The sequence below is a fragment of the Ceratocystis lukuohia genome (assembly GCF_044167205.1).
Source record: "Ceratocystis lukuohia strain C4212 chromosome Unknown Supercontig8_pilon, whole genome shotgun sequence".
Taxonomy (NCBI): Eukaryota; Fungi; Ascomycota; class Sordariomycetes; order Microascales; family Ceratocystidaceae; genus Ceratocystis; species Ceratocystis lukuohia.
This window is the reverse complement of record NW_027263527.1, coordinates 1,370,968-1,397,151: the sequence shown is the minus strand read 5'-3', so window position 1 is coordinate 1,397,151 and position 26,184 is coordinate 1,370,968. Positions and strand designations below refer to the sequence as shown.

Here is a 26,184-nt window from a genome sequence, read left to right as displayed (position 1 = left end):
GTCACATGTCAACAACAACAAGCGCAAAGAATTGGCTCGTCTCTATAACGGCATCGGTCCGACTAAGACTATGGAGATGCGGTTCAGCGCCATGCAGGGTAAATTAAAAAAGAGGAAAGCACAGGATGTTGATGTTGCAATTACTGCGACAGTAACCAGCTGCGACTCCAACCAGGTCAGGCAGTTGCACATTTTCTGTTGTTGTTGCCTTAATTAACAGGGTTTATCCGGCTTTCTGTGAAGATTCCTTTGCTTCCTTCCTTTTTCTTGCTTAACTCTCTACTTTTTTCTGCGGGGTAGAAAATCCCAAGTCGAAGGGGCTTTTTACGTTTATTTCTTTTTCTCCCTCCAGTACTGGTTGCACAATTTAGGCAAGGGCCCTTTTCTTTAACACATGCTAAGAAGAAAATTTGAACCTGCCCAAGAGCAAAATCCACACCCGGCCCTGTCTCATGTAGCTAAACTTGGAAATTTGTGAAGTTTTACCCAGTTAGAACATGACAACTTATATGTAAATTGTTTGATAGCTTTGTCGCAGCTTCACATGCCCGCAAATAAGCCTTCTCCACGATAGACATACAAGCTTATACTCAACAAGCTAAGGAACCGGCACAACCCTGCCTTCACACCTTCGCTGTACCCTAGTCATGACCGTGACGGCCCTGCGACATGAAAATACCCGGCCTGGGTGGAGGCCAGACATTGTGCAGTAGGTTTCACCCACTATTACCTCGCCAAGATACACCATTGCGCTCTAAGATATCATGATATGCACATACCTTCTCTAACAAATTCCCACCACCAAGTCCTCTCAAGCTGTTTGACCTGGCCCAGGCCCAAGACCGGTTCCTAACCGTCTCAGCGCCCATGGTGCGCTACAGCAAGGTGCGTACTGTCCGATGGAGTCGGGAGGCTGCCATCATTGGTTTGCTTTGATTGCTATATTGCCTAGTATGGACGATGAGAAGAGCAGCAAAGAATGCCCTCACTAAACACCAAATTTGCCGGTATTGGCACTGACCTTGTCGCATCTTTACTTCCTACCCTACCAGCTTGCCTTTCGACAGACTGTTCACCAGTTTGGAACGGACCTCTGTTACACGCCCATGATCCTGGCTAAGGAATTCAACCGTAACCAGGTTGCGCGGGATAGTGGTACGTACCTTTCGGATTTCAACAGCCAGCTGGGCACGCCACTATCTCCGGACTGCAGCTCGGCCAACCAGCTTCTTCATTACTGACTCCGACGCTCATACTAGACCTGACAATATCCTCTGCTGGAATCCAGCCGCCCACAATTGTACAGTTCGGTGCCAACGACCCCCAGGAACTTAGCCGCGCCTCGTCGCTTGTCATCCCGTTTGTGGGTGGCGTGGATCTCAACTGTGGCTGTCCACAAGGCTGGGCATGTGCCGAGACACTGGGTGCAGCGTTAATGGAGCGGCGTGAGCTGGTAAGAGACATGGTAGTCGAGACACGGAGGCGGTTCACAGCCGATGGATGGACGAGAGAGCGCGAGGGTGGCAAAGGGCGAAGTATCAGCGTGAAAATCAGAGTTCACAAGGACCTGAGGTGAGTATGCCTCTATTTCACAGGGGACAAGCTGTCTGGAGTTACTAACTCTATACTAATGTGCAGGAAAACCATGGATTTTATCGACACTGTTCTCGGCTCTGGGTCTGAGCCATTGCCTGATTGGATCACCATTCATCCCCGTACACGGTACACGCCGTCAAGTACCCCCATTTTCACAGACTCGCTCAACATCCTGCTTGAGAAGTACAGTGCTCGCCTACCCATTCTGCTCTCGGGCGACGTCTTTTCCATGTCCGGTCTGCCCCTAACTCCCAATACCTTCACTGCGTCTGAGACTGTCGAGCCCTTCGTGCCACGCCCCAGCAACACGGGTCTCCGTGGCTTCATGTCCGCACGCGGTCTTCTCGCTAACCCAGCCATGTTTGCCGGCTACGAAGCGTGCCCATGGGAGGCCGTTGGGACGTTCTTGAATAACGTCATCAAGGCTCCGCTGCCCTTGGCCTTGACACTGCACCACCTCAGTGAAATGTGTAGCCCAGGCATGGGCACTGACAAGTCTGCACTGCTCACAAAGGCGGAAAAAACGCACATGATGACCCTGACTAGCCTACTAGATGTCATTGATTTCCTGGACAATATCATGGAGGGAAGAGGCTACAAGGGTGGAGTAAAGAGATATGAACAAAGCGATCATAACTAACACTAGATAAAGACGATATCATACGCACGCATATAAAAGTAAAAAAGGTCTCGCGGCCTCGTCAGTGAGACGCCCCTCTCTTCCTCTAGAGTCAAGTCTGACATAACCACTCAAAGCTCACCCGTCACTTTTAATAGCATCGCCGTGTCTAAAGACGACCTTTGAGAACAAAAAAAAAACTGATGCGAAAAACGCTAAACCAACAAAACTCCAGTACTATGACCCGCGAAAACAAAGAAAAAAGAACCCCAGCCAAGTCAAGTCAATAGCAAAAGAACAATAAAAAGGGACCAAAAGAAAATAAAGCAAATGCAATGACAGCCTCAGGGGCATCTTTCTTTTTAGTTCGTCTCTTGTTTATCGGCTCTGCGCCTGGTAACTCGCTCTCAACGCCAAAATCTGCATCCGTTCGGTCTCTGGTAGCGCATCGATAGTCTCTTGCGGCAGATCCATAACTGCACGCATGAGCGCACCTGAGTCTTGGCCACCGACAGGGGCCGAAGGAGCCGGCGGAGGTGGTGGGGGTACCACGGCTGCCGAGTATGGCTGCTGCTGCTGCTGTTGTTGCTGTCTGTTGTACGCAGCCGGTGCCGTAGGGATAGGCATTTGCGGGGGGGCAGCCACAGGCGGCGCACCGTACCCGTTGTTTGGATAGCCAGACCCCATGCTCGGGGGCACGGAGCCAGCAGACGGTAGTTGAACTTGCGACGGCGCCACTCCGGGCTGTTGGGCTGGCGGGCCCGCTACGGCCGCAGCCGCGAGAGAGTTCATGTCAACAACACTGTAAATGTTGTCGGGGGAAACTAGATTCATGAGAAGCAGGGCCTGGAATATGGAGTAGGCCAGCTGCGGCGCTGCCTCAAACAACTCAACGGCACGATTGGGCTCGTTAGTAGCCAGTAGCTTAACCTGAGAAAGAATGTCGAGCAGTTGCGGCGCTGGCAAGGTCGAAAGCGTGCGCGAGATCTGGTCAGCGCATGTCACACCTGGCGGCAGCTCCTTGCCGGCAGGCAGTGGAGGAAGGCTGCTGGACGTGTTAGGGGCACTGGCTGAGCCAGTAGGGGTAGTGCCAGGTCCACCACTAGTAGTAGTCGCAGGGCCAAGGCCGGCGTTCATGCCACCAAAGGACATGGATTCACCGTCTTCGTCTTCGGTCCCGCCTTCGTTAGAGAAATCGACGCGTAGACGACGGCCCTTGATCTCGTAGTTGTGGAGGTTGCGGACAGCGGAGGATGCAGAGTCTGTTGGTGCGGGTAGCGATGGAGACGAGGGTTAGTACCGGGCGACAGTTTAACTGCAAATACGCAAGCACATGGGACCAGTACAACAATAGGAAACATACCACTGTCAGGATATTCTGCAAAGCCAAATCCTTTGGGACGGCCTGTCTCGCGATCATATACCAATCGGAAATTGATAACCTTGCCAGCACTGTTGAAGATTTCGATTATCTGCTCTTCGGATAAGTCTAAAGTGTAGAAAACAGAGTGTTAGTAGACGCGACTGAAGATGGAAGAGAAAAACGCAGTAGGGGATCCAGTAGCCATACCGTAGGGAATATTTCCGACAAAGACAACTCGCGATGGGATTTTGAACGACATTTTGCGAGAAGGGTGAAGATGAAGCTGGGTTCAAACTGCGCTTTGATCAGATCAATCAGGGCAGAATGAGAGGAGGAACCTAGGAGACAAGGCTTCAAGCAAGCAAATGGACAAGGAATGAATAATATAAAGATTTTTTTTCCTGAGGGTAACAAAACAAATATCCAATAGGTAGCTAGACAATTGGGTTGAGTAACTCAAGAAAGGGAAAGACAAGATACAATGCGTGTGTCAAGCTTCTTGAGCTCAGCTTCCCAGACGACTACTTTTTTTTTTCTCCTATGAAATGCGAAGAAACTCCATCGCAGCTTTCGTCGCTACTATTTCTCAGCCTTGTCTCTCCCCAGCCAATAAAAGCCAGTCGCGACAAGGCTAGATATATGCTGCGCTGAACAGCCAATCAACAATCTTTGGACCCTTTTATGTGGGGCTCAATCAACAGGGGAGCAGGGACGTGTCCACAATTTTTTTGCTGGGCTTCTTCTTGGTTTAATTCCTGCATCGCTGGCCAGTTTGAAGATGCCTGTCTACATTGCGCTGATTTGGCCTATTACGTACGTATGCCTTTGGATTTTTCTAACTTGACGATCTTTTTTTTTCTTTATTTTTCTCCCAAGGCTTCATTTTCATTGGTTTGCATTCTGCCCTAGTTTCTTTGATTGCTAGAACTTACAACAAGTTTCATTCGGGACTAAAGCCAATTGGCTAATTTACTTGGACTTGATATCGAAGTCTCCCTGCGATGCCGAGCTTCTAGTCAACTGTGCTTGTCTCTTGCTTCTAGTTTTCTATTTGTTCGCATCGCTCCTTTCGTTTAGGCCAACAAGAGAGAAAGTCTGCAGGCTACAGGTTTCCTTTCTATTCCAGCCATTCTAACTCATTTCTAAATCACGCCCTCGCCTGCTTTTTCTTGAGCGCATTCACAAACTACAGTGAGAAGTAGCACCGAATACCTAGGCTTCCCGGCGCAGATCTCCCCCACGAATCACTACGTTTCTTTACTCGGTTGTGCGGCAGTCACTTTTGCTTATATACCCACAAAATGGCCGCGAAATCGAGGTTCACAAAACTCGATGCCTTTGCGAAAACCGTCGACGAAGCACGCATTCGTACAACATCCGGAGGCATTGTGACAATCGTGTCACTGATTGTGGTCCTCTACCTTTCGCTAGGCGAATGGCTGGACTACCGCAGAGTCATTGTTCACCCAGAACTTATTGTGGACAAAGGTCGAGGTGCGCTACACCCTGTGCTAGTTTTTTTTATGTAAACAGATACTTTTTCGTACACTGAGAACTAACATGACATTGTGCATCTGACAGCCGAGCGCATGGAAATCTTCCTCAACATCACATTCCCTCATGTGCCTTGCGAACTTTTGACTCTCGATCTTATGGATGTTTCGGGCGAACAGCAACACAGTGTAGCTCACGGCATTAACAAGGTTCGCCTAGCATCGGAGGCTGACGGTGGCCGTGTGATTGACATTGAGGCACTGAACCTCCACAAGGACGATGACGCCAAGCACCTGGATCCTAACTACTGCGGTGGGTGCTACGGCGCCAATCCTCCTCCACATGCCATGAAGGCTGGCTGCTGCAACACCTGTGACGAAGTGCGTGAGGCCTATGCTCAGGCTAGTTGGGCCTTTGGTGATGGCAGCGGCGTCGAACAATGCACTCGCGAACACTATAAGGAGCGTCTAGAAGAGCAGCGCCACGAGGGCTGCCGTGTGGAAGGTGGTCTCCATGTGAACAAGGTCATTGGTAACTTCCATCTGGCGCCCGGTCGGTCGTTCAGCAATGGCAACATGCATGTCCACGACCTTAAACAGTACATGGACTCAAATGAGCAGGGCGGTGGAAATCACGACTTCACACATATCATCCACGCGCTTCGCTTCGGGCCACGGCTCCCTGAATCTATTACCAACGAGAGACTGGACAACATCAACCCGCTAGATAACTCGAACCAGCGCGCTGATGGCCCCAACTGGAACTTTATGTACTTTGTCAAGATTGTGCCTACGTCTTATGTTCCTCTGGGCTGGGAGTCCAAGGGCCACATGGTCAACTCCGATCAGGATGGATTTGCATCAGGCAGCAACGGCGGTGTTATCGAGACCCACCAGTACTCTGTCACCAGCCATAAGCGCAGCCTGGAAGGCGGTACGGATGCGGCCGAGGGCCATGAGGAGCGCCAGCACGCGCGTGGCGGCATTCCCGGCGTCTTCTTTTCCTACGTAAGTTGTGCATTGCTTTTTTGGAGACGAGCAACGCATGTCAAACAAGACAAACACATTGCTGATACAACTCTCTGTTTAGGATATCTCTCCCATGAAGGTCATCAACCGTGAAGAGCGTGCCAAGACCTTCACGGGCTTCCTGGCTGGTCTCTGCTCCATTATCGGTGGTACTCTCACTGTGGCTGCTGCCGTTGACCGAGGTTTGTTTGAGGGTGCGTCTCGCATCAAAAAACTACGATCGAAAGACCTGTAAGGGCGAATTTAGCTCTTTTTTTTTTAGCCTCTTTTTTATGCTTCCTTCCTAGCTGCTAGGAAGGCGGCAGAGGGAGTGGGAAGCATAGCAAATAACCACACATATTTGTTTTATACACGGAGCGCGTGCATTTACTTGAGTAGTGCAAACTTGTTGTCAGTTTCGTGGCACCGGTCTTGTACGTGATGTCATGTACGGGTTTGTGTTTGTGCTCTGTCGGTGTTACTACTATATACATACATTTTGCTCTTGGGGGAGGTCTTCCCAACAACCACACCGGGGCCGGAGCGAGGTGGTAGGTGAGGTGTTTGTGGAGTTTGTGTTTACTTGATTGCTTTTCTTTTCTTCGTTTTAGCTACCATTCCTGTTGTTTTTTTATAAATACAGTGAAGTAACTTTGTGCATCATGAATGTTCATTCTATGCTATGAAGTGCTAGATGCCCATACAAGACAAGACCATTTACAAGGCAACTTTACGCTCCCGTCGTATTCCCACATAATAAAGGGGGCGGTCAGTCCAAAGTAACTCTGTCAGATTAAGCCCAGAAATAAGAGTCCAGTCAAAGGAGCGTATTAAGTTCTGCGAGAGTTTATTATACCTGCATGGAAGCAGAAAAGGAAGAAGTTAGGCTGGCGGATACTTGCCGATGCCATCCCCGTCAGAGAGAAAGGCTGGATCTGTTGCCAGCTGTTTGCCTGTTTTCTTGAGTAGCGGCATAGACTGAAATCAGTTTCTATTTGCGTATCCTCCACCTTGGTGTTCGTTCTCTTCACCCCCTCTCCTCTCTTATTCGACATAGCCACCTGGGACACGAGGCCTAGCCAACCGGGGAGGAAGTTGAGATGAAAGACAGCAGTGTGACTTGTGCAAATCCGGCTGTGGCAAAGACATGTTTGTGGCCTGGATCATTCTCGGGTGCCATTCAGGTGGGGAGGTCTAGACTTTGTGCATGGATGGAAGGGGAGGTGAGGGGTCCTTGATGGCGCTTGCGTTCTGCGAAGGTCGGGTTAAGGTGAAGTCGACGCATGGTTGGCTACTTGACTAGAGGCAGCCCGCTGCTTTTTGTCTCATTTTTCTTTTTCTACTTAGTTTTGTTACCCATAGTGAGTATTATTGTGAATAAGAATTTATTCCAACTTGCTTACCTACCATCCGCATGACGATAATCAAGCGAAAACTAAATTATTTCGATTTTTTTATTGCTTCCGGCCAGACGCACCTTAGTTCCGCTTTTTTATTTCCAAAAATAGATCAGATTCCAACCCTCTGTTCTTGGTGGCCTGGGCTCTGATATTTCTCTTCCCTTTATTACGAGGAAACAAACGGGCAAATAATTTGCTGGCTTCTATCAAAGGGCTTAGAAAAGGAGAAACTCAGACGCGGATAACGGTTATATGCTAGCTGTGAGGCGAGTTTGCTTGCGTGTAACCCACGAACATTAAGGTAGTCCGTCAGCCATGACTGAGCAAGAGAAGAGATATCATTTACAGGACGTATGTTTTTCTTGTCTTTCTCAACATTCTCTGCCTGCTCAATGCCTTCTCTTTTCTTTGTTTCCCCCTTCATCCCACCCATCCCATGTTAATGCAAAGAAAAAAATATGAGTAGATGCTGTGGTTCACTATCGTTTCAGTTTCTGAAAAAAGAGAGGCATCTGGTTTCAAAATTCACGGCAAAAGGAATTGAGTATAGGATAGAAGAGATAAAAGGGAAGAAAAAGAACAGAAGGAAAGACAGAGAACCTTGTGGGAAAACTGGCAACGTTTGCATGCTGCTTTTCCTGCTTCTCCCGCCTCGGCGTACCAGAGCTTCACTAGCCTAGCTAATGTCACTGAAAGGGAGAAACAACGAGGTCGCACGTAAGGGTCGAAATGAATGCAACCCTGTAGCTGCTGCTTATATGGCTTGGATAGTCATGTGCCCACAGTACCTGCACCTTGCATCTCTCATCTTCACATGCTTCCTGTTCTTACGTCTTGCCGACAAGGGGAAAGAGATTAGCCTCCATATGAAAAAAGGGGACAACAAAGAGACGCTCACAAAAGCCAGGCCATGAAGTTCAAGTAGGGTGGTATTTGGTAAACAGAAGAAAGGACAGGCAAGCCAGCAAAAGCTTATTGTCAGCGACAAAACAACGTGTTGAGAGTTGGAGCGCATCACTAGCTTCACTTCCACCAGGAATGGTGTGTATGGTAAGCATTATTTACTCGCTTCTGATTTAAATTGAGATTTACATGCACACAGACGGTGCTGTTTTGTGCGCTTTGCCGTTGGAGATGCTGCTTGCTGGCTTGCAGATGGACAGCTGATGTGCGTACGGGTACGGGCATGGGAGCCGAGATTGACAGGAGGGCCGCCCCAAGTCCTTATTTCTTTTTGGGTTAGAAGAAGAAGAAGAAGAAGGATAAGAAGAAAAAGGACAAAGCCCCAAGCTGGCTGGTCCTCGGGCCAGACTTCGCCCCAATATTGGTACCGAGAACGGCGTGGAGGAATAAAGCTTTTGTGTCTTTTGAGAATCTAGATTCCAGGCCTAAGCCAAAGAAGGGGACAGCCTTTCTTCGTTTTGCCCAAGGCCTAGGCCCGTCGGGTTTGTTGCTACAGCTACAACAGCATATGCTGGAAACAAAGTACTAAGCTTGGGCAAGTTTAAGAAGGTTGACAGTTTGCTGAAGGGCGCAAACGCTGGAAGAGGGGACGAGCGTTGGAGCGCAAGTCCCCTACACCCACCGTAGGAAAGCTTCTGTAGCAATTCATTTTATTTTATCTGGCCTTCACCACCTTGGGGCCTGCTGGACTGCCCAAGCGTGACTGGTTGCAGGGGATTTAGGGTACGAAAAAGGGAAAACACAAGAGGCCTGAGCTTTGGCTGAAGCTCGTCTTGGGGGCGAAATGTTGTTCTTGTTCTTTTGTTTTCGAAAATGCCTCTGTTTTTTCTTTCATTTTTCTGGCGGGCCGCGATAGAACGTTGTTGGCGGGGTGAAAGTGCGCTGACATTATCATTAAATTTCGGGAAATAAAGGACGGCCACCATCTGGAAGAAGAGAAGAAGACAGGAGAGGAAGATCGAGCGGAGGTCTGGGCGGTATCATTGACGCGGGGTGATGGGGTGATGAGAAGAGTCTGTTGCCTGTCTGTTGCCCCCCTCGGCAAGGCTGTGATCACGGGAACAACCTCGTTCTCTCGTTCTCCTGACGAGCAATTCTCAAGTGGGCACTAGAATTCTGCTAGGGTTGCTAGCTTGTTAGCCTTGTTCTTGTTTAGTTTCCTAACCCCAAGCTAAAAAAAAAATAGTGGCCAGGGCTAGAGGACTAGGAGTTAGGCGAGACTGAGAATTGGTGCTTGGTCAGGAACAAGAAAAGCGGCGACCTTGGTGTGTAATTTATTGTATTTTATCGTGCATGATTAATACAGCCGAAAGGGGCCATAATCCCATTCCATCTCTTGCACACCATCTACGAATACGGCGCACAATGCTAGCTTAGAGTTGTTCGCTTTTCTATTTTTTATGGGGGCTCCCCCCCTGGACTGAAGTAAGAAGCACATGGTAGAAGGGGTCAGATAATTGTGGGCCTATTTTAATGGTTACTGGCTCAAAACAACACCCCCATCCATCGTCCTCTCCGCTAACTAGTCGGGGCTAGGGGCTTCTGCCTGACTTACTTCTGCCTGGCTGCCCTTCTTCGCTTTCCTGCTTCGCTAAACCAGAGCTCCTGGTAGCAAGTATGGTCTTTCGATCGGGACACATGTCTTTATAAATAGATGCAGCTAATGGACGGCCTCCTCGTGCCTTTAGTGGCATGTGTAGCACCGCTGTTGGGCGTTGCTGCCGCCCTCATCGCCGCCCAGCAGAAGGAGCCTGCCCGGCATGGACGGACTGGGCTCTCTTCTTCTCTCTCTATCTTCTCTTCTTTTTGTGCCATGCTTCTGTTTTGACCTAAAAAATTATGGTGAATGGCTGCATGTACCCTTGTTACCAAATCTCCGTATAAAGGTACATTTGTTGATGGACAGAATGGGATGGGGATGGGATGGGCATACCCAACAAGAAAAGGACCAGGCGGGGCGTGGTTCCTGAAAAAAAAAAAAAACCACTTCAACCCCTGATGGGAATACAGGCTCTGCTTATTTGTCTGTTTCTGTTTCTGTTTCTCCTTCTCTTGCTCTCCCTCCCTCCCTCCACGCTGATCTCTTTGGCTGCGTCTTGCAGCAGTACCCGGAGTCCAGCAAACAAGCTGCTGCAAGTCTGTCATATTATCTGGTTCCACGACGTTGATATCGATGTCGCTTGACTTGGGCCTATGAGCCTATGGTATTCCGAACGAGGAAAGAACAGAGCTCTTGGGCCATGATTGGCCAAAGCTTTCTGACCGCAACAATGCCAGGCCCCCCCCCAGACATAGTTTTCTCCTTTCCCTGCTGCTACCTGTTCTTCTTTCTTCTGCAGTTCACTGGAGAGGGAAGCAGAAGAAAAATGAACACATAATTTCCCATCTCCAACTCGTCTCTCCAATCCACCAATTTTCGTCCTTGCTGTAACTTTGATTGGCTTGCCGCATCTTTCCATCATTACCTCATCAGGTGGAGAGAGCAAGACTTTGTCCGTCTCTAATTTCCATGCACATGTGTGTGCACATACGTCTGAATCTAGGCATCTAAGCACCTACAAACACAAGTAGTATGTATGGTAGGGGAGCGTCCTGACCTGCATCTCCATACATATGCATGCAAGTGCACATTAGATACATAGGACAAAATGCAAACAGGCAAGTACAGGTACAGATACAGGTACAGGTACGCACATACGTACGCAACTAGCCAAAGTGATTTAGTGCCGTTGCAGTTGCAGTTGCAGTTGCAGTTGTTGTCTGGGTTGGTTTGGATTGCTTGCCTCCTTCCTCTTTTCCTTTTCTCCTTCTTGTGTTCCTTATTTTCCCTCCCATCTCGTATCACACATTAGCAGAGAAACTGTTCCTTGCTTTTCTTTCTGCTCCTACGTTTCTTCTCCTCTGTTTGGGCGAGTCCAGGACTACATTTGTTTTCGTATATATTCGCTGGTTTTTAGTCTTTTCCCCCTCCCTCCGTGTTTTCCTGTTCCTTTCTTCTTTGTCCGATCCAAAACAGCAGCTACTTATTTCCTTCGCTACTACCACAAACGAAACTCCAAACGGCCAGCCCAAGAGCAACTTCTTCTGAAAGTCAAAATTGGGCCGCCTGTGCTGTCGTGTGCGTTGTTATCCTTGTCTCCCTTGCCATTTCCTTTACTTCTCTCTTTCCTTTTCTTTTCTCTCTTTTCCTTTTATTTTACCTCTATTTTACCTTTGACCCCCTGCCCACAATACCTTATTTCCTCTTCTTTTTTCCTTTCCTTCTTTGACCTGGTATTTTTTCTCTTTTTTTCTTTTTTTCGCTGCAAAAAGTATTTTGATTTTTCCTCTTATTTTTCTCCCCCAAAATTCATATTAAATCGCCCATAGCCACACACGTCAAGCTCTACATCAGCCTTTCTTTGGGCTTTCCTTGTTCTTGCCTATCTTGCAGTATCCCCCTCATCACGTCGACCGATTTGGCAGCTTTGACGCCTGACCATTGGCTTTTCCCTTCTTTCCTTCTTTCCTTTTTTTTTTGTCCAGATTCTGCCCTCTTCCACTGTTTTCTCTTCTCATCTGTGTTTTCACAGCCCAAAATTCATATTCTCACGCTCAGTGCAATTTACTACCTTCACTTCATTGCGTTAGCGTTCACCTCCTGCGCCGTAAACTTGGCCCAGCATTTATAGGCCAGCAGACAAAAATACCACTTCTAAACCCACTACTGCAACGCACAAATTTCAGTCGCTGTTACCACCGACACCTAAAGCCCGATTCTGACAGTGCTGCTACACTGCCTGCCTCATTTATCCGATCTAGCCGCTCGCTACACTACCAATTTATTATCACCGGCATTGGCACTATTCCACTCCGTCACCGCCGTATGTCCTAAAAAGAAGTTCAGGTGTTTTACTTCTTCCTTTCTACGCCGTACTCACATATATCTGCTAGCCAGTCAAAGTACCCTGTTGATTGTCTAGCCAACCAATATTCTTTGCCCTTGCGACTGATTTTTTGCCTTCTCGTCGATTCTTTCCATTCCGGTGCGCTCTTGAAGCCTTTAGAGCCCAGTCTCAACCAACAGTTTCACTTGCTGATCTTGTGTTTCTGCCTCACTGTCTCTCTCTTGTCCCTTGTCTATTCCCATTTAACCAACCAACCATCCCTTCGTCTGCTTTTCCGCCCTCCCTCCCTAGAGTCAGCCAGGTCTTTGTGCCATACAGACTCAAACGAACCGCACCGCACCGCACCGCCACGCCATATTTCGCCTTGTGTCAACTCAACCCGTACTTGTTACTCACAGGCATCACCAAAATGGACCCTCCACGGCCGCCTTTCCTCGAACTGAGGTCCATATCTTCAAGCTCCCAGCGTTCTATCAAGCCCTCTATGCGGTCACCTCGTCTTCATGTTGCTGGGGAAGCGCCTCCTGAGCTCTCTCCCCTCGATGCCTTCGCTTTGCAAAGTCGCCTCCTTGCCAAAAAACTCGAAGAGTCCAACAAAGAAGGCCGACGGATGAGTCGTTTACCGCCCCTCACAAGTGAAAGCCCGCTTGTCGTACAAAGCCGTTCAGAATACTTTCGCACCATGTCTCAAGACTCTCTTTCCGAGAATGGCGACTCGCCCGCTCTCAATGAGCCCGCTTCAGGCCTTGGCGTACGAACGGAGATCGAAGAGCCACTTCCTGAGATGCGTCCTAGATCTATGCATCCTAGAATGAGCCACATGCCTCCCATTGACCAAGAAGCCCCTGTCCCCCAGTTCTCTGAGATGATGCGCGGCCGTGCCTCCACTCTGAGTAATAACGGCTCCGTAAACTTTGGTGCAAGAAGAGAAGCGTCTCCGGAGATGATTGACTCTAGAGACGACAAGCTCTCAACACCCTCTGCAAAACGCTCACCTTCACATGATAGTCATCTTGCTCCAATTTCACCATCACCTTCTAGATCGCCCCCAAAGAACGAGGCCTCAACTGAAACGACTGGTTTGGCCCCCCCTCGAGCCATTTACCCACGGAGATCTTCCAGTATATTGTCTGGTCCTCCCGCCGACGACGATCAAGCAGCCAGCTTTTACAGCCGATCGCCTGGCTCCCGAAAAATGTCCAGTAGCAGTAGTGTCCATGGAGGAGGCTATGGACCTGCTTTAGGCCCACGCTCCCCTTCAGTAACACCTTCTACAACTTCGGAGTTACGACGCCCTTCGTTCAACTTCTCTCGCCCCATTAGCCGTGCTGGGACTCCCTCGTTAGACCTTCCCTTGCCTACAAGGCAAACGTCTTCTGATAGCCAGCCTGCCTTTATGAATCCCGATGAAATTGCCCACACACCTGTGAGCATGAACAGTGAAGCTTTTGAAAGCTTCGAGGAAAACCGCTCTCCTGGCTCCACTTACATATACTCCACTTACACACTCCCTAGAGGCAAGACGATCCAACGGTCTGTTCCTCTTGATGCAACCTCTGTATCTGAGTTTGGTGGCTCTCCCAAGTCGGTCAAGTCGGCAGTTTCGGGGGCTCCTCCCTCGCCTCCTACTCGACCCTCGAGTTCTGCTAGTCGCGTCACCCAATCCAATCTCACCCTGCCTAGCTCGGAGGAAGACAGCCCCCGGAAAAACCTCGCTTCGCCTATGACCGAGAGCGCAAAGCTTCGGACAGCCATGTCTTCTGTCCCAAGTGATACTGCCAGTACTATCCGTCCCCACAACTCTTCTCCACCCACTGCTGCTGAAATGAGTGCTGAAGAACACCTTGATAAGGGTATTGAGTGCCATGAGAATGGGTCTCTCAATGAGTCTACTTACCATTTGCGCATTGCCGCCAAGCAGAACAATCCTACTGCCATGCTTCTTTACGCACTTGCCTGTCGTCATGGCTGGGGCATGCGCCCTAATCAGAAAGAGGGTGTTGAGTGGCTTCGACGCGCTGCTGAACTAGCACAGGAAGAGATTGCGGAAGATGAGGAACATGCTAAAGAGGGTAAAAAGGTCAACACTCTTGAGAACAAGACTCGCAAAGCACAGTTTGCGCTTAGCATCTACGAGCTGGGCGTCAGCCACATGAACGGTTGGGGCATTGAGCAGGACAAAAAGCTTGCACTCAAGTGCTTTGAGATTGCCGGTAGTAAGTTGACACATTTTCTTATTTCTTTATTTTCAGCCAACTAACATTGTTTCTTATAGCATGGGGCGACGTTGACGCACTAGCTGAAGCAGGTTTCTGTTACGCACAGGGCATGGGCTGCAAAAAGGACTTGAAGAAGAGTGCCAAGTTCTATCGCATGGCAGAAGCCAAGGGTATGAACATGGTTGGCAACAGCTGGATCCACAAGGCCAAGTACGATTCAGACGACGAGTCGAAGAAGAAGAAAGGCAAGTCTCGTAGCCATCGCCACCTTTTTAGCCATAAGAGCTCGTCCTGAGTTGGTTGGCTAGAGTGTGTGGTTGAGATGGGTACAGGTCTTAGCTTTTCTGTTCTAATCTCGTTGGGGTTTTTTTGGTTTCATTGTATCTGGTTGGCGGTATTTTTGTGTGTCTGATGCTGTCTGGCTCATTTGCACTTGTTTGCATGAGGCTCTTCATCCAGACAACATGCACGTTTTGTTGGCATCTTTTTTCTTTCTTGTTCTGCACGATACCCATCCCTTTTTTCTTCTCTCTTTTTTCTCCCATATTTTTGCTATTATCCGTTCGCCCTTAGAAGCCTCTTGGACAGATTTCTTTTGCTCTTGTTCCTTTTTCTTTCCTCATCACCAGCTCTCGCTTTTTGTTTTGCTCTTTGGCATATCTTGCATTTACCTTTTGCTTTCTTACGAGGATTCGCTTGCGTTGCATTTAGCGTGTTGATAACGAGCCCGTCGCTGCTTTGTTGTGGCTTTTTTTTTTCATTTTCATTTTCACTTCATTTATATCTTCGTCCCATCTTAATGGTGTGTTTTCCAACCCTGCCATTTTTTCTTCTTACTTCTTCATAAAGGTTCGCTGGATGCTACATTTTTTTGGTGTATCATTCCTTTCGTGTTCTATTTCCCCGTTTTGCAGCAAGATATAGACCTTGCTCTGTCTCAGCCCAGCCAATTTACTAGGTGCGGCTGATTGAAGGCGCTATCGTTTTCTTCTCGTCTTATATTTTTGTTAAATAGATTAAATCTCCTACGGTAGCTTCATTGTATTGCTGATTCACAAGTGATGTCGTCGGCATAATTTTTATTCCCATTGTGACAAACCTGAGTACAGTTAAGGAAATCTCGCCTCATTCCATTCGTCTTGCCCAAATGCAAAGTAGCATACGTTAATTTCAAGTTAAAAAAGGCTGTCTTTCTTGTCTAACCATCAACTTCCATCTTCTCGGCTTCTTCGGGCTTGCTCTTTCCAATCTCTAGAACATCCGTGATATCAATGAATTTGCTGAGATCTCTCTTCTTGATGATCTTCTCGTTGAGCACAGCAGTAGTGCCGCGCTGGAACTTGTAGTTGTTGAGCTTCGGCGTACGCTCATTGGGTTTGATGTAGCCGCGCTTCAGTGTGGTCTTGTCCTTGGTGATAATTGCAACATCGACATTGGAGCCAGATCCCAGATCGTTGAAGATACCAGCAAGAATGGCATCCGAGACCAGTTTGACGGCCTCCTCCTCGTTCAGATCGGGCTTCCACTGGCTCTCAAACACCGACATGGCGGCCAGAGATCCAGAGCCCATGGTCACATAAGGCAGCTTGTCAGTGCTGCCGTGGGCGTGCACAGTGAACAGATGGGTGCCAGTGGGATCGACACCACCAATTACAAGATATGCGCCAATGTGGCCTTGGTATTGGAACAGATGCTGCTTCAGCATGGTCATGCATGTCACCACGCGCGGCTTGCGACCGGTCGACTGTGCGTGCAGCTCCAGATTCGACGAAACAATGGCGGTTGTGAACTCTGTGTCGGCGGCAGTTCCGGCTCCGGCACACCAAATCTGGGGAGTTATGTAATGCAGTTTCTCGCAGTTCTTGTCTGCTACTATAGGACCACTGGTAGCTCTGGTATCAGCTGCGATCTGCGGTTTGAGGGGGGACAAATAGTTAGCTTGTGATTCATGGTGGATGGTGGAGTTTGCTTGGGCCGTCGGTCTGGCATCAGACTGAGGCAAGAGAATGGAAAGATGGGATCCCCGTATTTCAACTCAGCACCCAGCTCGGTTTCAGTTTGGGGAACCTACAACAACACCGCCATTGTAGATGCAGCCCACAATAGTTGTACCGGTACTAGTAGCCTTGGGCAGAGGTACGCCACGCGCATGCAAAGCAACGTTGCGGTTGTAGTTGGAGAAATCAAAACCAGGCATGGCGAATCGTGAATTTCTAGCAGGCAGGCCGTATTCTAGCAGCGGAGGGGATCAAAGGTCTGAGTAAGGATTGTGCAAAGTGGAAGCTTATCAGCTAGTTGTCGATAATGGCATGTATTAAGCTGATAGAAGGGAGAGGGGAAAGAGAGAGACAAGAAACTATTAACAGCAAATGAAGAGAAAACGCAGCTGTCGTATCGTCGTGAAGAAGGGAATTGTGTCGTGATTGTGAACAGAAGCTTAAAGGCAGATGCTTCTAAATCGTGGATAACTTGTAGCTTCCTCCTACCTTGATGACGAGGCTAAACGCTGCCTCCCCAAAACAGGCAGACCACAGTTAGAGAGGGCAAGCTACGAGACCCAGTGCTACTCGTCCCATTGGCCAAAACTTTGGGTTAGAATAACCCTAATGTGTCATAACAAAGCAGCCAAGGGAGCTGTGATAGTTTATGAAGCTCAGCAGTAGCAAGGCTGAAAAGGCACAAGAAGCTCTGCAAGAGCCTAGCACCAGTGGGTTTTTTTACATTTTTAAGACAGCCTTGCTCAGCTTGTTATAAGCTCAAATTTTCACAGCAACGATAGTGAGCCGCTGAAAATCGCCGCTTTTCGGCTGTGATTCTTTCCTCTGCCTTTTTGCTTCATTTTTTCTTTTGATTTCCCTTTACTTTTCCTCTCGCCGTACTTGTTTTAAAGCCTGTTATTGCTTGCTGTTTGCCCCCAGAAACGCGTCAACGCGCCTAGAATCCATTGACAACTTTTTTTTCTAGTTGGATTTTCTCAGTCTAAGAAGCTTGTTTTTTCTCGGCTTCAATTTGTGAGGTTGCTGAGACTAGAGAAAGTATTAGAGCGACCACATCATCCAGCATCGATCATCCATTTTTTAATAGGCGTGATATTCTGTTCTTTCTATTTTTTTTCTATTTTTTTCATCTAGACTGTCCATCGGTGACAAGCCTTGGTAGCTCAGGCATCGTATTATACGCCACACATTAGACAAGACGGTACTTGGTGCTGACAATGGCCTCAAGCACTGTCGCTATGGGCGATGAGCTCGAGATCATTCAGACTGAAGTAAGAAAACTTCAACTGCTTTTTAGAAAACATGGTATCTTATATTGACATTTGCTTCTATCACAGCTTCTTGGCTTCAAGTCGCTTGCCGGCGACGCAAAAGTACAACTGACCAGCGCCTGGTTCGACCTGCCCTCTAGTACTGCATCGCTTCTTACTATTGCTCCTCGAAAGTGCCTGGTCGCTGGTGCCGGCCCTGATGCGATTATTATTGTCCGTACAGATACCGTCCGAAAGGCATTTGAATCTCCCAGCAACGACGACTCTGAGGCCCGCCCGGTTGAGCCTTTGGTTAAAATACCAGTTTCCGCGCCCATATCACACCTTGCCTTTACCTCCGACGAGCAATATTTACTGGTGGCATCGCAGAATAGCAGTAGCGTGGCTGTGTATGAGACGGCAAGTCTCCTTGGTGGTGGTCAGAGTTCGGCCTTTGAGCTGAGCATCAGTGATGTTGCGGTCCGGATTCTTTGTCCCAATGTCGCTACCGAGAAGGCAGAGTTGTGCGCCGTGGTCACTGAAAATGGCGCCCTTCACATGCTCAATCTCAAGTCACGGTCCATCAGCAGCGCTCTGGTCTCGGAAGTCAGCTGTGTAGCTTGGAGTACAAAAGGAAAGCAGCTTGTTGCTGGAAAAGTAAACGGAACAGTCCAACAAATGACACCCGACGGCGATATAAAGGCAGAGATTCCTTGCCCTGATGGCTTCCATGGCGTCCATGTCTCGTCTATTCAATGGCTTGAAAACCACCTGTTTGTCGCCATATACATGACCATAAACGAGAACCCACCTACGTCGACATACTACGTTATTACTAGACAGCCGCCGTCTAGTTATAGCTTTAGAAAACTTCCTGACCCAGTAGACCCCTTTGGTTCTGAAAAGGCGCCGCATCACAGTATCCTGAGGCTCAAGGACTTCCCTCCTAATCTCCAAAACGTGCTGGTGGTCTCGTCCACTGAGTCCCCAGACATTGGTCTCTTGACTCGGTCCAAGACACCACTTTCCACTGATTTTGAAAGCGACTCCATAACTGGCGTATTCACCATGACTGAAATGCTGGACGATACAAGGCGCGCAGGCTTGCCAATGGACGCAAACTGCAACAACAGTATACCCATTGGTATGGCATTGGATCTTTCGGCTAGAGATACTGTGTATAAGCCCATCCCCTCTGAGGAAATAGACGAGTCTCCAGGCCCTGTCCCTGCAGTCTGGGTTCTGACAAATGAGGGTGTGCTCGTCGGCTGGTGGCTTATTTACAACGAATCTATCAAAGAGGGCACTACTTACCCTAATATGGCGGCACTTCTTCCAGACCTGGAGGAGCCAGCTTCTCTGCAACCAGCTACTCCTGCCACTCCTGCCACCCCTGCACCTCCTGCATTAGCCGCACCTGCCGCTCTCTCATCAACGCCTTCGGCCTTTGGGGCCCCGTCTGCATTTGGGAATGCTTCAACTACTTCGGCTTTTGGAAATGCTTCAGCACTTGGATCTAAAGCTTCTCCCTGGGGTGCCTCTGATACTGCTTCCGCATCGCCTTCTACGGCTTCTAAATTTGGTACTAGTGGCTTTGGAAATACACCTGCGCCCTCTGCCTCTCCTGCCTTTGGCCAACCGAGTTCTATGGGCGCCGGGCAGTCGGTCATTAGTGCGAAGCCGCTGCAATGGGGATCTAGCAGCAATACTGCCTCTTCCGCACCGGCATTTGGGCAGAGTGGCTTTGCTTCGTATGGAGGAACCAAGTCTGCGTTTGGCGCCCCTTCTGCCTCTACCTCGAGTCCATTAGGCTCTTCTGCTAAGAGCGGAGGGTTCTCTAGTTTTGCTAGTACTGGTGGTGGCTTCTCTAGCTTTGGTGGTGCTGGTGGTTCTTCTGGTGAAAGTATCTTTGGAAAGACCTCTGGTACAGCTCCATCGCCCTTTACCTCAACCTCGAACACTGATACTGCATTCAAATCCACTGGGTCTTCTGGCTTTGGAAGCAACCAGCCTTTTAAGCTACAGAGCTCTTTCCAGCCTCAAAAGACTGATGATGATGAGGATGCAACCCCTGATACTAAGCAATCGCAAAGCGGTTCCCTTTTCAGCACTGGGTTTGGCGCTGCATTGGACACTTCAAACTCGCAGTCCAAGGATCAAGACATGGATGCAGCTGAGACCACGCCTGCAAAAACCCCTTCCAAGAGTATTTTCAGCGCAGCTGCAGCAATTACCACACCGGAAGTCAAGGGTCACTTTGGTACTGCTAGCGGGTCGTTTGGTAGCACCAAGATACCATCTCAGCCGATATTTGGCCAGCCATCTTCTGTCAACACCCAGACTCCCCCCAAGGCTGAACCGTCTGCAATATCCCAGTCTGTCTTTGGAAGCTCCTCAACCCCAAATGCTACCCCAAGGACAGCACAGGAGTCTACAACACCTGCAACCGCCACAAAGCCGATCTTTGGCCAATCTTCTAGCGGGTTTGGTCAGACATCAACTACCCCTAGTCAGACGAAGAGCATCTTTGGAACTCCTAAGCCTGCACAGGAGTCAACGACACCTGCTACTACAGGTAAATCCATCTTTGGTCAGCCCTCTAGCGGCTTTGGCCAGCCATCTGCGACACCTAACCACAAAAAGTCCATTTTTGGAGACCCCGAATCCGCTCAGGAGCCTTCGACACCCACTGCTCCTGCGTCTATTTTTGGACAGCCGTCACGTGGATTTGGTCAGCCATCTTCAACGCCTAGCCAAACCAAGAGCATCTTTGGGAACCCTAGCCCCTCGCAAGAGTCGACGACGCCCATGAAGTCTGGCTCGGTCTTCGGCCAACCGTCCAAAATTCCTATTCCGGGTGCTACTAGAACTAGTATCTTCGGAACACCTTCATCTAGCACTCCTCCTGCACAGCCTGCTACAAATGTATTTGCGAAGAGCATAGACAAGAGTAAGAATATTTTCGGATCCCCTACCACCCTTGGGGATGATGGAAAGGCAGATGACGAGGCTCGGAAGAAGGATTCCTCAGACTCGGATGAAAATGGGGAGGAAGAATTTGAGGAAGAGGACCAGGAGGAAGAGCACCATGATGATGGAGAATCTGAAGAAGAGCCATTTGATGAGGAAGACTCTAACAGCGAAGAATCAACTACGCCGGCCTCTAAAGAAAAGAGTTTCAAGCCCACGCTTTCCTCCTTCAAGGCTTCGGGGTCTTCTCAGAAGGGTGCTAGCAGCATTTTTGATTCAACGACCCCTGCCAAGACAACTATGTTCTTTGGAAAGGCAACTACTCCTCCCACCAAGTCTAAGATCTTTGGACAGACAGGCGAAAGCAGCACTCCTGCCGGTAGGTCAACGTCTACGACTTTGGCAAAGAACCCCTTTGCTGCTTCTACTACACCTACAACTACACCGGCTCCATCTCGTTTCAGCTTTATGTCCTCTACATCTGCTCCTGTCCCCCCTGAGAGTACTAGTAAAAAGTCATACACTGCTGGCGACTCTTCTTCTAGCTCGGCGTCCAAGAAGGGCGTTTCTGATGACGACTCAACCTTCCTGAAGCCGTCACTGCCAAAATCTACTGCTAAGTCTACTGAAAAATCAACATCTGTGCTTGAAGATGCCCCCTTGCCTCCAGATCCTCGACTCCTAACTAAGAAGCCTACTGGCAGAGTAGGTGGGATTGGTAAGAAGTCTAACTTCCGTAAGCCTCCTCCACCGGAAAGCGAGGACGAGTCTGAGGAACAGGAAAGTGACGACGAGGAAGTTTCTGGCCCCCATGACGGCAACGATTTAGAGTCTGATCTAGAGTTTGATGGAAGCGTGGTCCATGTGTCTAAGGAAATCAGCCCTTCGTCATCCGGCCGTACGCACAGCTCATTTAGTGGTCTTAATGGGCCTTTCACTCTGGTGTCGAAACCCTCAACATCTGACAAGACGTCGCTGTTTAGCGAAAGCCTGAGCAAGCCGTCGGCCATATTCCCTCCTCCCACACAAACAAGCCCCAGATCGCCTAGTCCCATGCGCACTGCTGTCCCCCCTCGTATGATGCGAGCTGAGGGCACACGCTCGGTTAGCGCCCCAGGTCTGCCTTCCAACATAGCAGGCCGTGGCACTACTAGCAAGGCTTTTGGCTCTTCAATTCTGGGCAGCAAGGACAGTCAAATTGAGGAAAACTCGTTCTTGTCGCAGCAGCGCAAGGCTAAAGCCAAGAAAGATGCCGATGAGGCCCAACCACTGGTTGACGATGAAGACGATGAAGTACAAAAGCTTCTTGCTTCTGAGCTACAGCCTACTCTTGAAATTGATCAACTCATGGCTCACACTGATGTTGCACCACCTGCTCACGATAGTATTCCTGCGCAAGTTGAGGCCGTCTACCGTGATATCAACTCGATGGTGGACACCATTGGCCTCAATGCTCGCTCTGTGATGCAGTTTGTGCTTGGCCACAGCCAAACTAACGGCGTGCAACGCCAGAAGGAGGACTTGGAAATCCCTGACGACTGGGTACTATGTAATCTCATGGACTTGACTGACATTGTTGAGATTGACTTGGCCAATGATCTGGAACAGGCACGGGTGTCCAATCCTGAACAAAAGAAGACTGTGTGCAGTGATTTGATGCGCAGCATGTCTCGTCTACGCTCAAAGCAACAAGATCTCCAAGTTATCCTGGCACGTCTTGACCCCAACCAGGCCGAAATGTACCAGAATCTTCCATTGAGCCCCGAGCAGGCTGCCCAACAGAATGAACTGCGCCGCGAATTTGCCAAGTTTACCCAAAAGCTTGCCGAGGTTGAGGAGGCCTTAACTCTGCTTAAGACACGTATTGCAACTACTAGCCAGGCTTCAGGCAAAGGCAAGGGAGCTTCCGCGCAAGTCCCTACTGTTGAGGCCGTCATGCGCACCATTGGAAAGATGACGACGATGGCTGAGAAGCGTAGTGGTGATGTTGATGTGCTAGAGACACAGATGCGCCAGCTGCGTCTCGCCTCGGTCTCGGCCTCGGCATCGGTCACACCTAGCCGCGACCTAGTTCTTGCAGCTAATGCTGGGCCTAGCACGCCACGAACGCCGCAACGTTATAGCAAGCGCGCGTCATTATTCTCTCCTGATCGTAGCATGGCCGGCAGTGCTTCCACCATGCTCTTCTCGCCTGCGACTCCGCGTGCGGGCTACTCGTCACTCCTGGCTAATTCCAACGGACCGTTCCGTGCATCGGTTTCGATGACGCCTGTTCGCGATTTAGCGCTGACGCCGGTGGCTATGGCATCGCCGGTGCGTAGAAAACTGAGCGGCTTCAGCAAGGAGGAGAAGGTGCAGCTGATGAGCAAGAGGGCTCGGAAGAAGGCGGTGTTGGGCAAATTGAAAGCCCAAGTGCAGGAGAAAGGCGTGACGGTATGGGAAATGGAGACGGTGGAATAGACGGGCTAGTTGGTTTATTAGTGGCACTTGGAGGAATGCAGTAGAGAAGTTGTTTGCTGTTGGTATTGTCGCAGAAGTCGTTTTTTTCTTTATACTTTTTTTTCCCTTTTTTTTTTTTTTCTTTTTTCCATCTGGCCTTCATGTACAGGAGGAAGCTTGACAGGAGAGAGTGTGTATTTATGTAATGCGAAAGAAAGTGAATCAGTCTATGGGGCTTTTCTAAATATTGTATGCTTGTCTGCCATCCATCTATACAACTAACTCATGAGGGGGGGAAGGAATTCGCCATTTCTACCTAGTGATCCCTGCGTGCCAGGAATACGCTCTTTTCTCTCGACTACTTCCAGCCGTTTAGTCCACAAATCGCTTCACCCATTCGGCATCAAAGTTGTTCAGCTCGACGGCACGCTTCTTACTCTTCTTGGCTGCCTATTCGTCATTGCACTTGGGACGCTGAATTTCGTTTCCAAACTCATCCATAATGTACAGAAGCACACCGTTTGTCCAGCCAAAGCCCTCGACTACGGCATACTCGCCACCACTACCAGCGCTGTTAATACTTTGGGACGAGTACTTCTCAAACATGATACCGTTGGAATTATCAGGAAGGCCAGATAATTTGGGCATGTCCGATGTGCTTCCACCAGTAGCGCGCCAGGTGCAGAAGACGCTGTCTACGTAGCGTTGGGCCAATTTCAAAGAGAGTTTCTGTAGCTCCTCTCGGCTGGAATCTATCCATCCGCCCATTCTGGGCACACCTCTCAAAGCAGAGATGAGAATATGCATGTGCGGGGGCCAGACGTTAGGGGAATCCCATTGTTGGCCTGAATGGACGTTGGTAGCTGGGATACCGCCGGAGCTTGTGCCGTACTGGTACATGACGGGGAGGAATGCCTTCTTGACAGCATGGGAGTTCCAGCGTATATTAGTGGGAGCAGCGTCCATCCAGAAAGGATAGTAGGACGAGACGGAACGCAGAACCTTCATACCTTTGGGAGCCCCATTGACTCCATCCTCGTACTTGTCGGAACCATCCGTATTAACGGGAACATAAACCACTTGGCTGTTTGAAGTCATGTTGTAGTCAAAGTAGCTGTATATGTCCTCGTTCCAGAGGAGCTTGTGCATTCCTCTAGATCTATCGACGGAGCGCTGATGCCAGGTGCGAAACCCGGTGTCGTTGCGGATCTTCAGCATGAAGTCGGCCATTGTACTCTCAATACCATACATGATGCTGTTGAGGTCAACAGGAATAATGTTTCCGGTGTTCAGACTGCGCAGAGGGAAGTACTTGTCCTCAATAGCATCAGAAGGGTTGGCCAACCATCTCGATGAGTAGTCCCAGCCTGACTCCGCACCCGAGGCAAGGTTGGAGTACAGATCAGCAATCTTTTGATAATCGAGCGGGGTCCCGGGGTAAACAGTGCCACTCTCCGAGTAGTATGAAGCGTTGTTGGCAGTAACATAGTCTTCATAGTATGACTCGGGGCGAGGCTGAGTATTTTTGACGTTGTATCGATTGAAAACAAAGTCTTCGTCATCTATCTTGATAGACACTGAGCGTTGGTCCATCCAGTAGTTGTATTCCTTTTCCAGCAGGGGGAGGGCCTTCTTCATGAATTCGCGGTCATCTGTGTGCTCGACATATGTTTTGACCATTAGGGCCAAAAGAGGCGGCTGAGAGCGGTTTAGATAGTAGATACGGGCTCCGTTGGGCACAAAACCGTACTCTTCAACTAGATCCATAAAGTTTTCAATGGCATTGCGGGCCAGTTCCACGTACGTGCCTCCAGTGCGCAAAAGGCCCTCGATGATCCAGAGGGTGTCCCAGTAGTAAGGCTCGCGGAAGCGACCGCCGGCAATGACGAATGGCTTTTTAACGGGGATGAAGCTGTTGGGACAGTCATCGCAGTTGGTGTTGCCAACGTACTGGCGGGTTAAGTCGGGCCAGATGTCAATGACTTTTTGCGTGAATTCGCGCAGGACAGGGTCCTCGATCCTCTCGAGAAAGATGGCATCGGTCTTGAGCGTGCTTTTGTCGAGGGCCTCGAGCTCACCACCAGCCGAGCCAAAGTTTTCCTGAAGGAAACTATGTAGCAAGGCGTTGTTAGAAAGAGGCTTGGGAAGCTGATTAAAGGCGTCCTGAATTTCGCTGAATGGCTTGAGGGCCGGCCTAGGTGTCGGGAACAAGGGGTAAGGGTTAGCTATGCGGTATTGGACATGGGCTGGACGGGTAATCTTACATGTCAACGAAGGTCTTGGAGTCGTCAAAGGGGCGCGCAAGTTGGATCTGCTTCAGCATGTCGCCGTAGCAGTAGAGAGAGGAATCACACGGAGCCACCACAGTTCCATCCTCGAACAACGCATATGCGCGCGAAGCAGTAGCCGCGAGGGCCAGACTAACTCTTAGAACATGCATAGTAAGGATAAGATGTTCCTAGGGCTAAGAGGACAAAAGGAATAAGGGCAAAGCAAAGAGCTAGGAGCAGAAGAGCTCCGTAAACAAAAGGAGACGGCTAAGGTAGAAGGCGACGGAAGCAGATAGACTGAGACCTCAGCCAAATGCTGAAATGATAGAAAATTGATGCCGGATAAAGATTATGAGAGAAGGCGGCACTCACTTGGTAGAAGAGTACCACGGAATGGATCTCTTGCCATTGTATTTATACTAATGTGAATCACTTCACACTGACCATCGTGATGTTTGTGCTGCCAATCGCCCTTCCAACAAAAAAAAACCAGGCAATTACCCTAGGCAAAATTTTTGCCAGTTTCCTTTTCTCCCTTTTCTTTTTTTTTTTCCATAAAGCGTAGATCATGCCTGTTCCTACCGGTAATGCACAAGGTACATGCAGGAGTACTCAAAATGAGAAAAGAGGTGTATATGTACATTAATATGCATTGCTCTGAGAAAAATGCAACTGCCAAGACCAGAAAACATCCAAGTTTCTAGTGGTAG

At 49.3% G+C, this 26,184-nt stretch overlaps 7 protein-coding genes across 7 annotated transcripts; 4 read left to right on the top strand and 3 right to left on the bottom strand.

The window, feature by feature from the left end:
• Positions 1-867: 867 nt before the first annotated feature.
• HOO65_080347 (dihydrouridine synthase) lies at positions 868-2,236 on the top strand (the record flags this gene model as incomplete). Its single annotated transcript, XM_071004290.1, has 4 exons — positions 868-885; positions 1,053-1,155; positions 1,260-1,572; positions 1,639-2,236. The coding sequence occupies 4 exons, from the start codon at positions 868-870 to the stop codon at positions 2,234-2,236; spliced, it is 1,032 nt and encodes a 343-aa protein (XP_070856577.1).
• A 357-nt stretch (positions 2,237-2,593) lies between these two features.
• On the bottom strand, positions 2,594-3,837 carry HOO65_080346 (RNA recognition domain-containing protein; the record flags this gene model as incomplete). The annotated part of the gene is made up of 3 exons (XM_071004317.1): positions 2,594-3,477; positions 3,579-3,704; positions 3,786-3,837. The coding sequence occupies 3 exons, from the start codon at positions 3,835-3,837 to the stop codon at positions 2,594-2,596; spliced, it is 1,062 nt and encodes a 353-aa protein (XP_070856576.1).
• A 1,042-nt stretch (positions 3,838-4,879) lies between these two features.
• On the top strand, positions 4,880-6,335 carry HOO65_080345 (copii-coated vesicle membrane protein; the record flags this gene model as incomplete). The annotated part of the gene is made up of 3 exons (XM_071004267.1): positions 4,880-5,072; positions 5,160-6,079; positions 6,162-6,335. The coding sequence occupies 3 exons, from the start codon at positions 4,880-4,882 to the stop codon at positions 6,333-6,335; spliced, it is 1,287 nt and encodes a 428-aa protein (XP_070856575.1).
• Positions 6,336-12,738: 6,403 nt separating this feature from the next.
• Positions 12,739-14,843, top strand: HOO65_080344 (cell cycle inhibitor Nif1; the record flags this gene model as incomplete). The annotated part of the gene is made up of 2 exons (XM_071004201.1): positions 12,739-14,545; positions 14,605-14,843. 2 exons carry the CDS (start codon positions 12,739-12,741, stop codon positions 14,841-14,843), a joined length of 2,046 nt encoding a protein of 681 aa, XP_070856574.1.
• A 903-nt stretch (positions 14,844-15,746) lies between these two features.
• HOO65_080343 (proteasome component PUP1) lies at positions 15,747-16,745 on the bottom strand (the record flags this gene model as incomplete). Its single annotated transcript, XM_071004349.1, has 2 exons — positions 15,747-16,541; positions 16,620-16,745. 2 exons carry the CDS (start codon positions 16,743-16,745, stop codon positions 15,747-15,749), a joined length of 921 nt encoding a protein of 306 aa, XP_070856573.1.
• A 1,017-nt stretch (positions 16,746-17,762) lies between these two features.
• On the top strand, positions 17,763-23,225 carry HOO65_080342 (Nucleoporin NUP159; the record flags this gene model as incomplete). The annotated part of the gene is made up of 2 exons (XM_071004115.1): positions 17,763-17,816; positions 17,883-23,225. The coding sequence occupies 2 exons, from the start codon at positions 17,763-17,765 to the stop codon at positions 23,223-23,225; spliced, it is 5,397 nt and encodes a 1,798-aa protein (XP_070856572.1).
• A 429-nt stretch (positions 23,226-23,654) lies between these two features.
• On the bottom strand, positions 23,655-25,644 carry HOO65_080341 (Trehalase; the record flags this gene model as incomplete). The annotated part of the gene is made up of 2 exons (XM_071004212.1): positions 23,655-25,398; positions 25,469-25,644. The coding sequence occupies 2 exons, from the start codon at positions 25,642-25,644 to the stop codon at positions 23,655-23,657; spliced, it is 1,920 nt and encodes a 639-aa protein (XP_070856571.1).
• Between the last annotated feature and the right edge of the window lie 540 nt (positions 25,645-26,184).